Source organism: Hippopotamus amphibius, chromosome 5, assembly GCF_030028045.1.
Source record: "Hippopotamus amphibius kiboko isolate mHipAmp2 chromosome 5, mHipAmp2.hap2, whole genome shotgun sequence".
In the NCBI taxonomy this organism is placed as follows: domain Eukaryota; kingdom Metazoa; phylum Chordata; class Mammalia; order Artiodactyla; family Hippopotamidae; genus Hippopotamus; species Hippopotamus amphibius.
The window spans coordinates 53,012,283-53,026,124 of NC_080190.1; the positions used below are offsets into that span (position 1 = coordinate 53,012,283).

The 13,842-nt window shown below is 48.1% G+C and overlaps 1 protein-coding gene across 2 annotated transcripts in view; it reads left to right on the plus strand.

Moving 5' to 3' along the window:
- GRID1 (glutamate ionotropic receptor delta type subunit 1) overlaps nt 1–13,842 on the plus strand; it is a 655,245-nt gene that overhangs the window by 629,936 nt on the left and 11,467 nt on the right. For both annotated transcript variants that reach the window (XM_057735455.1, XM_057735456.1), the window contains one exon: nt 7,041–7,207. In XM_057735455.1, coding sequence (XP_057591438.1) covers nt 7,041–7,207 — 167 coding nt within the window. The remainder of the gene's footprint in view (nt 1–7,040; nt 7,208–13,842) is intronic.

Genomic DNA, 13,842 nt, shown 5'->3' on the forward strand with positions numbered 1-13,842 from the left:
AGAATAGTTCTCTAGGAAGTGATTATTATCCCCAAGTCTGTAGGTTCACCAGAGAGCTGGGATATGGCAGTGGGTCTGTCCTCATCCAGAATCCTGCTATTTTCACTACCCTGTGCCCTATGAAGGAGGCTGAATCCCTAAAATTACCCTCTTGGGCAGCTGCATCACAGAAGAAATGCTTGCTGAGCTGCAGAAAACATGGAGGCACAGGAGATTGAAAGAAACCAGCAGAAGCCACCCAAAGATACTATTTGGTACTTGATTTTGATTCTTCATAAAGTTCTTACATAATATTTTAAAAAGATATCCCAATGTAAATACTCTATTGTAACAGGTTCTTTTTCACTAAACAATATAATACTGGTTATCATTTATTTAGTGCTCACCACATGCCAGGCAAAACTCTCAGCATGTCACATTTACTGAGGGATTTAATTGTCATCAGAACTCTGTGAAGTATGAACCATTCTACATCAGGGGATCTGAGGTTCACAGATGTTAAGCATCTTATCGGCACTTACACAACCAGCAAGCATTGGGGTTGGGATTTGTATCTGTACCGTTGGAGTCCAGAACCCAGGCTGGCTCTTCTTCACCATGGACAGTTGTTTCCCTTAGCAGGGAATGCTCTTTTAAAACACCATAGTAAATGGTAACATAATATTCCATCATCTAATACATCATTTACCTAGCTGATTCTCAATTGTCGAGCATTTAGATGGTTTCCAAGTATTGCTAGTTTAAACAGTGTTACCCTGAGAATCTTCGTACAGACATCTTCTCTGAAAGGGAATAATTCCTTAGAATGAATCCCTAGGGGTAGAGCTGCTACATATGCACATTTTGAAAGCATTTGATTCTCCCCACCAAATTGCCATTCCAGAAATATCATGCCAGCCCACACTCCTACCAGCAGACTGTAAAATTGTCCTTTTCTCCATAGATAATCTGGGTTTTACAGTTGCATCTTGTGATTTGGCGCAGTGCATAATAATGTATCACTGTAGCCAGGATTCAGGATACCTGTGGCGATGTGTTGCCCATTTTGTGACCATGACCTTAGGAGCTAAGATTAGAGATGCTGAGCTCTGCTTTGTTGGCATGAAGGGTGGATGCAAGGAGAGACAATGAGCGTGACACTGGATGATTAATGCCGGTGAGGCTGCATCAGGTTTCCAAGGTGGCCCTGATACCCTAATATCCCTATCCACAGACAGCTCAGGCCCCTGCGTCCTCCCTCTCCCAGCGTTTTAGCCATTCCACGAACCACATCTATAAAGCTGGAGGAAGACAGTCATTGGAGCCAAAGAAACCTGTGCTCTCCCCTCTGCTCTGCTTGGACTCATGAAAAGAGGGCCAGGGAAACCTCTATGGTGCCCTTGCTCTCTGAGCACTTCCCAGGGGAACGCTGTTGGTGATAGAACCAATGGGAGTGGCAATGACTGTCTTTCTCCAGTGGAACCGGCTCCACTACTCACCATCTGGGTTTATTTGGGACCAGTTACTTTATTTTTCTGAGTGTCAGTTTCTTCATCCGTAAAACGGGATTAGTGTTCAGCCCTGCAGAGTTATACCATGGATAGAAAAGGAATCAGGTTTCTGACAACCCGGCATCCAGCAGGTACTTTACGCCTACCCTGTACCTGGCAGCGTAGACACCTGATTTCCTTTAGCATTTATTTTCCAATAGCATTTGTGTTTGATGTTTGTAGCACCTGCATTCTTGTTTAGCGGGGATAGTGTGGTTGCTTGTCCCTTTCTGAAAGCAGTTAGGATGGGGTAGAAGAGCATTATGAAGTTCTCGCCTCCAAGGCTGTTGTCTCTGAAAGTTTGTGCTGCGAGTTCTGGGAAGAGCCGAATCAGTGGTGCAGTGAAGGGCAATGCAGTCTTATTTTGTTCCCAGTGTGGAGCAATGGAGATGAGTCATCCAATATCCCAGCTCACTTGTGGCTCTGTTTATGGTACCCAGCCTTCCTCCAGCTGATCATGTTCCCCCAAATGTTAGGGAGGATGCTCTAAGTACTGGGGTCAGAGAGCCCCATGGTCTCAATCACACTCCATTTGTAGCAGTGAACCAGTGTGTGGGTGGACTGGGGAGGAAGTGGACTTCAGAGATGGGCTTGGATTCTGTTTGCTAAGATGCTTCCTGGGAGACAAACTAGGAGTGATCTGTCTACCTGCTGCTGTCCTGGCATCCTGGGATGCCAGTTTGACATTTTCTTTGACATTTTATCCAATTTCAAAGTGTTCTTTCCTCCTTTCCCCAAAGTCCTCACATCTATTCTTTTATGTGTGAACCAAAAGAGCCTTTTCTTTTTCTTTTAGGGAAAGAAGAGAGTGAAATGAAGCCAAATGTTTAGATGCAGGCCACGGATGTAAGGGAGACTTTCCGAGGTATTTGGGTAGTGTCAGGGAGCCAGTGCCCTGGGAAACTGGAGAGCTCTGACAGACCTTGTGTTCTGTTGATGGCAAAGGTGCCTTTAGTATCCAAGAACACACAAGGCAATGGAGATTGAATCTGGTTCAGAGATCAGATCTGGTACCTATGTAGTGTGCGATAGCACAGATTGTGTGACAAGATTAAAGAAATATTTTAATCAATTTGTCCTAAGTATCATCACTAATCCCCCTCTATTATATAACATTCCTGTCCATCTTTTGGCATAGTACATTTCACATGTATATGGAACAGTAATAATAGTGTATCCATCCTATTGTTTTCTACTACTACTACTACACACACACACACACACACACACACACACACACACACTATATAGTATATATATATACACACACACATACTATATTATATATATTTCTATGTTTTTGCATAGTCTTTATAATTACTATCAGTTGCATAAAACCATATCACATTCGTGAACCGTAACTTATTAAATTATTTTCCTAAATTAAATAGTTAAACTGTTTCATGCTTACTTTATAGTCAATATTATATCTAAAATGTCTGTCATATCATTGATACATAGATGCATTTGGCTTACTTTAGGTTAAGTCCTTAGTTTGCTATAGGGCAGAGGATGTGTGCAGCTTTAGATGTTCGTGTTATGGATGCTGCGTTACTTTCTGAAGGGCTGTGTCGTTCTGTGATGCCTGTTGCCACGAAGGATCATGCCCACTTTGTCACAGCCTCACTAATGCTGGATGTGATCAATTAAAAACAAACAAACTGTGGGAGTAGGAAGTTATATTTCTAGGCTATATTAACTTTCAGACCTCCAGATGATCTAAAAATGTCTTCACATCTCCTGGAGGGATCTTGGGCTGGAGTCCCAGGACCCCAGAGCCAGTTCTGAAGGGTGCTCTGGGTCTCTGTGCACACTTAGGCTTTGCACAGAGCCAGGGGCTTGGCGAAGGCTTGGCTGAATCTACCAGCCTTGTCTCCAGCCTAACTTTCCAACAGCCACATTCCAAGGCATTGATGTATAGTAAGTCAATGATTGGAAGTTAGGAATACATTTAGTATTATAAATGGGCCAGCCAGATAAAGGTAGTTTAACTCATTAAAGAGGTAAAATCCAGTATTTGTTCTCGTTTTGTTTTAATGCAGAACACAAATCTGTGGTACCGCTTCCATCTTTTAGACTTTATGAAATAAACGTCAATAATCTATTTGTAAACAGCTCACTGCCTATAGCTCCTGATTTCAGATAACATCCTCCTTAACTCCCCACAGCCCCCCTGGGAATTAGGAAAAGGACAGGACCTGGAGACACAAGGAAGGATGAGTTGGTATGAACAGAAAGTGGCAAAGTAGCCAAAGGACTCCCGGCCCTAGCAGGAAGGTATCACGTTCACCCTTCTTTCTCTGTGAAGAGCAGCCAATGGCACACAGTTGACAAAAGACTAGATTCCTGCCAATACTCTGTCTTTCCAAGAGACTGGGAAAAAGTCCTCAACAGAAAGAAGTAGTTAATATAAATAGGAAGTGACAAATGTCTTAAAGTGTGAGAGGTCTCTGGCATGGCATTGAGGGGATGGAGGGTGGAGGGAGAGGGATAGAAATGCCTTCCCAATGGAAATAGAGACGAGATAAGAGGCTGAGCCACAGAGGAGGGAGCTGAACTGTGAGCAGAATGGGAGAGATGCTCAGACTCAAGAAAGGCAGAGGATGAGCCTGTGATAGGAGGGGAGAGAAAGAGAGGAAACTCTTGGACCTCTTGAAGGCAGATTTTTTTTATATATTTGGAGTCCCTCACATATGGAGAAGCCAGACCTTTTGGGCAAGCAACACAGAGTAAGAAGGCGGATACAGAATTATTAGGGGCTGCATGGAAAACTTGTTCTGCTTCTATAAGGAAGAGCCTTAAAACTGTGGGGAGGTTATGGGGCGTTCATTCTGCATGGAGCCAGAAGATGGTATATGTAGAGGGGATGTAGCCATGGCGGATGGCGTGTTTGAGCTTCTGATACTGGCATCCGAAGTGTTCCTGAGAGCATGGTCCTTCCTAAGAAGACGTCTGTGTCATACAGGGGCTGTGACACATCAGGAAGATTGGGGAGACATCTGTAAGATCCAGGAAGTTGCCCTGGAAACTGATGGACTTGGGAAACCCAGGAAAGGTTTGATGGTACATTTTGCTCAGCATGAGGCTAGCAGAAGAGGACCCAGGAAGCTCTGGGATGCTGAGGAAGTGAGGAAGGGATGCTGAGGATGGCGAGTATTTTATAAGGATAGAGCTGCATTGCAACTGCAGTTTCTGAGTTGGCCCACACATAAGAGGCACGTCAGCCTCTCCAGGTCCTCCCTGTTCTGGCATCGTCAGGTAGATTAGGGACCAACCACATGCTTCTCGAAGCAGACATAAGAAATATGGTAGTAAATTTAGTCCCTGTTTACAGATATGGAGATTGAGTGCCTGGGGTCATTCCGCAACTCAAGAAGGAGAACTTCTATTTTCCCCTCTTTCCCTGACTGCCTTCCTGGTTAGCAGGGATTTGCAGCTGAGACATCGCCAGCATCCCTTCCATATGTTTTCTGCCTTCTCAGCTTAGGCAGTGGGACTATAAATGCTGCTTCCTTCATGCATCTGTGCTCACCTGTCACTTAGCCCAAACTGGAGCCACAGATGCCTGTGGCCTGCTGCATCCAAGTGCCCCATTAAAATCGCCACGCCAGGCTTTTGTCAGAGCTGATTTCCGCTCGAGCTGGGCCAGCTTATTTCTTTCTCCTTCTTGGAACATCACTCAAAACGTAGAAACGAACTTACTCTTACTTCTCTCTTCAACATGACATGCCCTTCTGAAATCGTGCAAATAACAATGTCTGATTGTCTTGTCGAATTGCGAGCATGGGTCTGAAAGGCTCCAGAGTCGGATGGGAGCCAAATATTAGGTCACAAGTCAACATTTTGCTACGAAACTCGGTTGCTAAGAGGTGGAAAATTTATATCTTTTCATGAGAAGACGTGTTTGCCAGCAGGAAAAAATTTCAAAGACTGTTATCTGCCCATGTGAAGGGAGAGAGATGAGTGTAATTTTGCCACCTGGGTCAACACCCTTTGGGGACTCCTGAAATTGACTTGGCCAGGGAAAGAGGCTCTGAGTTAGTAGTTAGATTGTTCCCTGAGGTGAATGTCAATGGGTGGCATGGTCTGTGTCATTTCTTACAAGGTCATCGGGCAAAATTGTGTGAATGGCTAGGAGCAGTCTGTTGCTGGCAGGGGGAGGCTACGCTCTATCCACAGGTCCTTCCGATGGAAAACTCTTGATGAGAAAATAAGCCCATGGGCACTTAGGATCCCGAAAGAAGCAAAATCTTGATAAGCTTCATCCAAGCAGCTGTGACATTCTCTGGAAACTCTCAGTGGACAACTGAATAAAGGCAGGAAAGGGGAGTAACACCCCTGCTGACAGTACCACAAAGCTCGTAGCTTGCCAGCGTGGCTGGTTGTTACCTGTGATGTTTCATTCCTGCCACTGCCCGAGGCTGGGGTCTTCCAGCATCTAGTCTGAGCCGTGGTAGGGGAGACGAAGGCATGAGGTGTCTCTGTGTTCACCAGAGAATTAAAACCAGGCTCTTGGCTGCATTAAGAAAATCATACTCTATTTTAAGCTGGCCAAGTGACAATGTCTAGTTTGCATCTTCTTCCAAAAAGCAAAGCAGCTCATATTCCTTCTGAGTGCCTCAACTCCAGGCCAAGTCAGGATTACTTGAACGTCTGCTATGGATGGGGGTGATGGAGTGGGACCTCAGCTGTGGCTGCAGGCAAATTCCCGATGGAATAATTTGGCACCGTTGCATAGATATAGAAATACTGACACCAGAAGCCTCTTCTGTGTAGACACGTGTGTGTGTGCACATGCATGCGTGTATATATGTGTGCATGTAAATGTGTGTGTGCGGCTGTGTGTGCGTGTGTGTTTGTCCATGTGTGCTTGTGTGTGCACACGTTTGTATGGCCAGTGATAGGGAAGTGGCAGAATCCCAGCTTGGCTCCGTAACAATCAGGACCCTGTCCTTAATGGGTTCTTCCCCAGGCAAAGCAAGTTCATGGCTTAGATACTAAGTCGCAGCCACTCAGGGACCCTAATTCTAGGGCCGTCTCCCATGTTCACCTTAAGCAGGACTCAGTCAAGTTCTAAGTAGAAATATTAAATGGATACTATTAGGCATCCCCCTAAGTCTCCAATGGGAAAATCTCAATTCCCTGGGGTCAGACTTCCTGCACTCTCCAGGGCGAGCTCGCTACTCTGAGGAATAGGTCCGTGCCCCTGGGACCAGGAGGCTAGCTTAGAGCCCACGTGCAGCTCACCTTGCCCACCTCTTTGTGAGATGCGCAGCACTGGGGGCTCCTGGAGGCAGCGTCACATCCTTCCACGTCTAACCACAGTGAGTGGCATCAGCCAGGGGTGGAATCCGCAGACCAGAAAAGAGGCGAGTTTGTTGTGCCAGCTGGTTGGGCAGGAGGACCATTGGGGAGGGTTCCTTAACTCCCACCATTCTGAGAAGGCTCACCGCTTGAAAATAATACGGGAGGCCAGGTCTGTCTGACTTCACGTTGATTTTGGTCTTTCAGGCAAAGAAGGGGAACTACGCCTTTCTGTGGGATGTGGCCGTGGTGGAGTACGCAGCCCTGACAGATGACGACTGCTCCGTGACTGTCGTTGGCAACAGTGTTAGCAGCAAGGGCTACGGGATCGCCCTGCAGCACGGCAGTCCCTACAGGGACCTCTTCTCACAGAGGTAGGCTTGGTCAGTGAAGAGCCGCCGACAACCCCTGTGCTCTGGTTGGGGTTTAACCATCCTTCAGGAGATGAGAGCCAACACAAACTTGTTCATTCATCATGTTTTCCTCAGTGCCAACTATGTACTGATACATGCTTCTCGCTGCCACCACCCCCAGCTAGTCCTGTGCCAGGTCCTGGGATAAAAAAGAGAAAGTATGTGTAACCTTCCCGTGAAGCTATATAGTCTCAGTGGGAGCTGCGATGCGCGTAGGCAGTGCTAGCACAGGGCGGTCAGTGAGACAGAGAGGATGTTCTGGGGGTGCAGGAGGGCAAAGGAGGGCCTCTGACCAGACCCAGAAGACCAGGGAGGACTTCCCAGAGGAGGTGACACCTGAGGCCTGAAGGTTGAGTAGGAGTTAGCCAGACAGACCTAGTAATGTAAAATTAAATGAAAGATGAATTGGATCTGGCAAGGGCCCAATAATAACTTCTTAAGGTAAATGCAAAATGGGAAGAGTCAGTGTGGAGACGTGAAAAATTGGGGCCAGAGAAGCAGATTGACTCCGTATTCACCTGCACAGGGGCTGAGGGGACAGATGCTACCTGCTGGAGTGGGGCAGGGACCTGGCCCTCACTTCCTGCCTCCTCCCCATCCTTTCCGGATCAGCTCCTGGTAATTAATACTAGCAATGGTAGGCATGTTGGGGAAAAGTGGGGGGGAAACACTGTGTAGACAGGGGTGTTCTGGCCTAAGCAAAGACACATAGACCCTGTCCACCAGAAATGAATGTGTGTCTAGTTTTCATTGGCCTCTAGCTTCCCAGGTGATTTTCTGGTGCAAGTCCATCCCTTGAACTTGATCTTCTCTGAACTCCTGGGTGTGATTGAGTTTCCATGTGCTCAGTCTGGACACCTGATGGGCTTCCTTGAGGAAGATAATCTCTCATCATCCCATCCCCCATTTCTCACTTCCCCACAAGAACTTACCTTAGTCCTTGACCGGGTTCCCTGGCCTCACAGAGAGGATGGAGGTGAAGAGCATGGGTGAGCTCGTGGCCTCTTCCCAGGAGCCAGGCTGATAACAGGGGCTCTTGTCCCCAAGGATGTCTAAGCCCACCACTCACACATGTCTGTGGGGTGACATCCTGGAGGGTGAAGGAGCAGAACTAGAGCTCTGCCTTTGTCCACCAAAATCCAAACTGTGGCAGAAGTGTCCAGGTGAAAAGGTCGAGGCTTAGGGGAAGCCTGGCCTTTTCACCTGGACACTTCAGCCCCAGTTGCCTGATGAACAGGTGCTCTCCAGCACTGAGGAGCATCCGCTTGGAGGGGTGAGAATTGTTGAAGATCATTCGTTTAATGTCCTGAAGCTCAGAGAGGGTAACGTGTGCTGAGGGCGGCTCAGCCAGCTACTGGCAGAGTTGGAAGGAGAAGGCAGGTCCCCTGAACCCCACTGCTGTGCCCATGTTGCTATTGGATCTCCAAGCCCTACCACTTCCTTCCTCCCACCTGTTGATTGGGCTCTTCCTATCACGAGCACTGAGCCTAAACCCCATCAGGGAAAGGCTGAGGAGGAGAGCCTGGAAACCATTCTTTCAGTGGCTTGTTTGCAAAACTGGGAGAAGGGGTAGAACTAATTAAGTTCAATGAGGCTTTTGGGTTTTCTTTAGAATTTAATCAAGTGTACATTCCATGCCTCCCTTTGCTCCCTGGAGCAGAGAGGGATGACACACGAGAAGGAGGAGTAGTGATTTATCAATTGCTTGGATTAAAGGCATGAAGAAGAGGTGGCTTCTCTCCAGGATGTATAAGACAGTGGTGTTCTTGAGGTTTACCCTACTTGGTCTTCTGAGACAGGATGCTCAGGGCATTCCCCAGGCCATCAACCTCTTGAGCACCTCTCTGAAACAGATGGTAAGGGAGCTTGTGGGACCAACACAGCAGCAGCAGCACCACCACCAAGACAGCTCATGTGCCCCAACACAGTGCTCACTGAAACACAGGGTCCCCAGTGTGGAAAGCTTAGGGTTCCCGTGCCCTCAAACTGCTCAGAGGTCCCCTGAAAGTCTGCTGAAGTGAACACTGACACACTGGAGAGAGGAGAGAGCTTGGTTCTTGGCTGGATCGTTCAATGAACATGAAAGTGGCTAGTCCAGTTTCTGTGTTATTCTGGCAGGAAGTGATTAATTATCCTTTGCTTTTATCAGAAGGCCACGTGTTCTATGACTGTAAGTAAATGTCCCCAATGGGCTGTGCTGGCCTCCTGAAGTATTGTCATTGGTCTATGTCTTAGCCTTTCCTGGGTTGGAAGCGTCCCTCCCTCCCCCACCTGGGTAGAAGGTTGCCTACTTGTGGGGAGCACTCAAGACTTCAAAGTTTCCAACTTTCTGCTGCCGATGGTTCTTTAAGAGGCTCCTTTATATGATGCAGGCAGAACTGTGAGCTGCCCTTAGCTGGGTCACGCCTGAGAGGAGAAAGGGGGCGGGGCCAGGAAGCTGTGCTCCATGCCATGGACAGAAAAAGGGTCCTGTGTGAATAGCAGATCCCAGTCTTATCTGGAGCTGCTGCAGCCTTCCTTCCCTGAGTCCCAGCGGCTCAGTTATTTCCTTGAATACGGACATGTTCCTTTGCTTTGCCAGAGGACTGGGTCTTTAGGCTACAACTTATGCGTGCACGTGTGTGTGACTGGGGTTGAGTGCTGTAGCCCTTTTGTGGACCACGGCATGCAGAGTAGGCATTCAGCAAATGTTTAGCAACTTAATAGCCATTTATAGAGCACCTACTGTGTAGCAGGTTCCATGACTATTGACTAAAGGAAAGCACCTGCAATTATATCTGTCTGGAAAATAGAACGACTGGCTTCAGGAAGTGGCTATTATCGCTCTGGTTTACTCATAGGCAGGAGTAGAGCTTATTATGGTGTGCATTAGTTTAGCCTCGTTCCAGGAGTCATTTTGTGCCTGTGCCTTGTTTTATCTCTCCTCTGTTGCTTACATATTTAAATTTTCTTTTGGATTTGCTTGTTTGTTTTTATTTTATTCTGTGTTTTCCTATAAATTGCCTTACATTCTTCCTGGAATAATATCGGGCATAAAAACGCATACAGTTATAAGGATCAGGAAGAAGGGAAGCATCCGCAAAATGAAACTGCCTGCCTAGCATCGCAGTTAATGAGCGGAGGAGTGGGAATCGGGCCCCACGGCCCTGCTCCGGTCCGAGTCTCACCATCCCCTAGGCTGGAACTGACTCTCAGAGAGCCGGTGGACTGCACTTAGCAGCCTGGTGTTCTGGAAAGAGCATGGCCTCCTGGGTCAGCGTGACCCAGCTCTGAAGAGCAGCTATGCCACTTGCTAATTGCCAGCAGTGGCAAGTCACCTAGATGCTGAACTTCAGGTGTTCCATCTGTAAACCTAAGAACTACTTTGCAGGCTGTTGTGAGGATTAAAACAATGTAAAATGAGACGAAGCAAGAGAGTAGCACAGACATATGTATACTACCAACTGTAAAATAGATAGTCAGTGGGAAGTTGTTGTATAACAAAGGGAGTCCAACTCGAGGATGGAAGATGCCTTAGAGGACTGGGGCGGGGAGGGTGCGGGGGACTCGAGGAGGGGGGGAGTCAAGGAAGGGAGGGAATATGGGGATATGTGTATAAAAACAGATGATTGAACTTGGTGTACCCCCAAAAAATAAAAAATAAAAAAAAATAAAAAAACAATGTAAAATGATCAGCCGCTACTGTGTCCTCAGTAGAAGGCAGCTCATGTCAATATTGGATGGGAAGGGCTGCTGGTCAGTGCGACACCAGAGTGAGGTGCCGTATTGACCAGCTTTATGGAGTGCTGCTTGCTCGCTACATCTTGAGTTGAGTGGTCCCGTGTGTTCCCTCTTCTCACTTGGTCATAGTAACTCGTGTGAAGTAGGTGCTTTTGTTACTGACCTGGGTCCCTGGACTCTTTAATCAATAGAAATTGATAAGAGGCCAGACGAGGAATTCCAGCCGGGCTTTATTGGAACTCGTGCTGCAGCAGGAGGGAGCGAAAACAACGAACAGGTTCCCTTGCTCTCTCCCCAAGTTGGGTGGGGGGCAAGCTGGGGGAGAGGGTGGGCGCGGACGGGTGGGTCGGGCTGGAGTGCTGGCTTCGGTGGCCTGCCTGCGCCCGTGGCAGTGCTGTGTGGGGGGTCATGTGCAGGACCTGCTCTTGCTCCCTGCAGCTCAAAAGTGGAAGTTGGTTGGTGGCCCTTTTGTATCTTACTCTTCATAATTGCCCCAACTGTGCATGCATGCAGTTATCTTTAGTCCCTCAGAGGTTTTTTGTGTTCTGTTGCTCCAGGAGACATTTGTCCAGGCACAAGTGCAAGCCCACCAGTAAAGGGCCCCAGGTCCCAGCCTATCTCACTTTTGTTATGATCTCAGATTTTAGTGACACGAGAGCTAAAGTTGAGAGGTCTCCTAACGTGGCTAGTGTGATAGCAGAGTCTGCATTTAGACTGGTGTCCATCAGTGCAGGATCTGTGCCAATAAATACAAAACTCTGCTGCTTCTCCATGGTGAGCCAGTAGCCCAGCCACGAGTCCTCTTGAAAGCCCTGAGGTCCTGCCTATCCAGCCGTGGGGCTCCTGTAACTACCAGGAGGCCCAGCCTACTTGGTCCTGCCAGCAGAGACTTACATAACGGCCGCTCAGCATGAGCCAGTGGAGGTACAGACATGTGGCTCCCCTAACATGTCCAGAGTCACTTGCAGGTAGTGGGACACTGCAGCTGCCCAGTTAATCATGGCGTGTGCCACGGAAGAAATCTGTGGCAGAGCAAGTGCAAACCCAAATGCTTGTGTAAATCGTACCTTTATCTCAGTGACCAAGCTGCAGTCTGTCTTTTGTGCTTGCTCCTGGCCACTTAGCCAACATTTTCTCATTGTTTCACCACAGCCATTTTAGTTCAGGTGAGTTTTCATGGTTCAGTTCATACATTCGTACATTATCAATGCAACAGACATCCATTGATGGCTCAAGCTGTGCCGGCCATTGGGCCATTGTGCTTGCTCAGGGGAAGCCATGGAGAGTAACACACAGCTCCTGTTCCAAAGGGTCTACTCACCTAGCCGGGGTCATGGGTCTATCTTGCAATGATGAGGAAGCCACGGTTAGCAGGGGCAAGTCACTCATCTGATGACACCCAGCTGGGATTGGTGCCTCCAAAGCCTGTTCTTTGCATGGAGCCAGGTTTTCCCCAGCCAGCGAGAGGCCATGCTACGCTGGACCCATGATGCTGACAGGGCAGGGCCCCCCCGCCCCAGACTGTCACCCTCCCTCTCTACAGTCACAGCCCGTGCATTGTTACGGAGCTCAGCTTCAGCTTGTGATCACAGCTGGCCTGTAATGCAGGTCCAGGACAGAGGGTGTTCAAGTGGCTGGTTGGCCGTGAGCTTCTCCTGACCGTCAAGAACCACTGCTCTCGACTGTGCATACCCAGAGGGCTCAGAGAGGCCACACTGGGTGTTGTCAGCTGAGCAGATCACCACGGACCAGGCTGAAAGAGCCCCACCTCCACAAATAGAAACGCCTGGGTGTGAGGAGCCCGGGGACCACGAGCTACCACTGGCTCACTGTCTAGACCCCGGGTTTACAGAAAGACTCCATGAAACTCTACAACAAAGGAAAACCACCATCCAGACACCTACCCGGGGAATATGGGAGCAGTGGGGGTTGCCCCACCTTTGTGAGCAGGATAAAATCCAGGCTCCCTCTCCCACCTTCTCAGAGCCCATATTCTTGGCCCTGCCTGCTTCATCATCTTCAACTCACATCCTCCCCCTCCTCCTTACCCACCACCCCCAGCCTCACTCGCCAGGTTTTAGCTTCTCATACACTTACCCCAGACAAGACTTTCAACCATGGTTCTGTTCCCAGGAAGACTCTTCCTTCCTTGTTGAATGCCATCCTTGCCAACCACAAAATGACCTTGGCAAGATATTTCACCTCTCTGTGCCTCAATTTCCTTCTCTATAGAAGTGAGAACATGGAAGTAGCCTTCTCAAAGGGTTGATATGAGAATTAAACACTGTCAAGCACTTAGGAGATTGCCTGGCACATAGGTGAGCTAAACCCGTGTGAGCTATTTTTTGCTTCCCTGTCGCCTCCTTGATGAGGTCTCCCCTCGCCCTCCAGTCCAGGCCACCCTCCCAATGCACCCTTTCTTTGCACTTCTGCTTTCATTTGGTTGTATTGATCACAGTTTCTGACTCCATGTTGATTGCTCTAATTGTTTCAGTGTCCGGGTAAGTACCTCTAGACTCTCAGCAGTGTTGAACTTCATACTTGGCACAATGCAGATGCTCCTCAAATCAATGAATGAATGAACAATTTGATGAATCCCAGTGGGAGAAATTTAGGATGTAGTTATTGACGTTTGAAAGAAAGCCTTTTTGTAGGTCCACATTCTGAGTGTTTGCATCATCCGTTTCTGTGTTTCCTGATTTTATCCTCAGAGCTTGCCCCAGGATTGCATGTGAAGGGTCGTCATGTGCTTTGCTATTGGACTTCATCCATGGGCAGTGGGACAGGGTGGGAGAGGACATTGAGGCTTTGAGGAGGCAAGTGACAAAATCTGATGAATGTTTTGAGAAGGGTGTTTTGCCTGCAGAGTAGAGGAA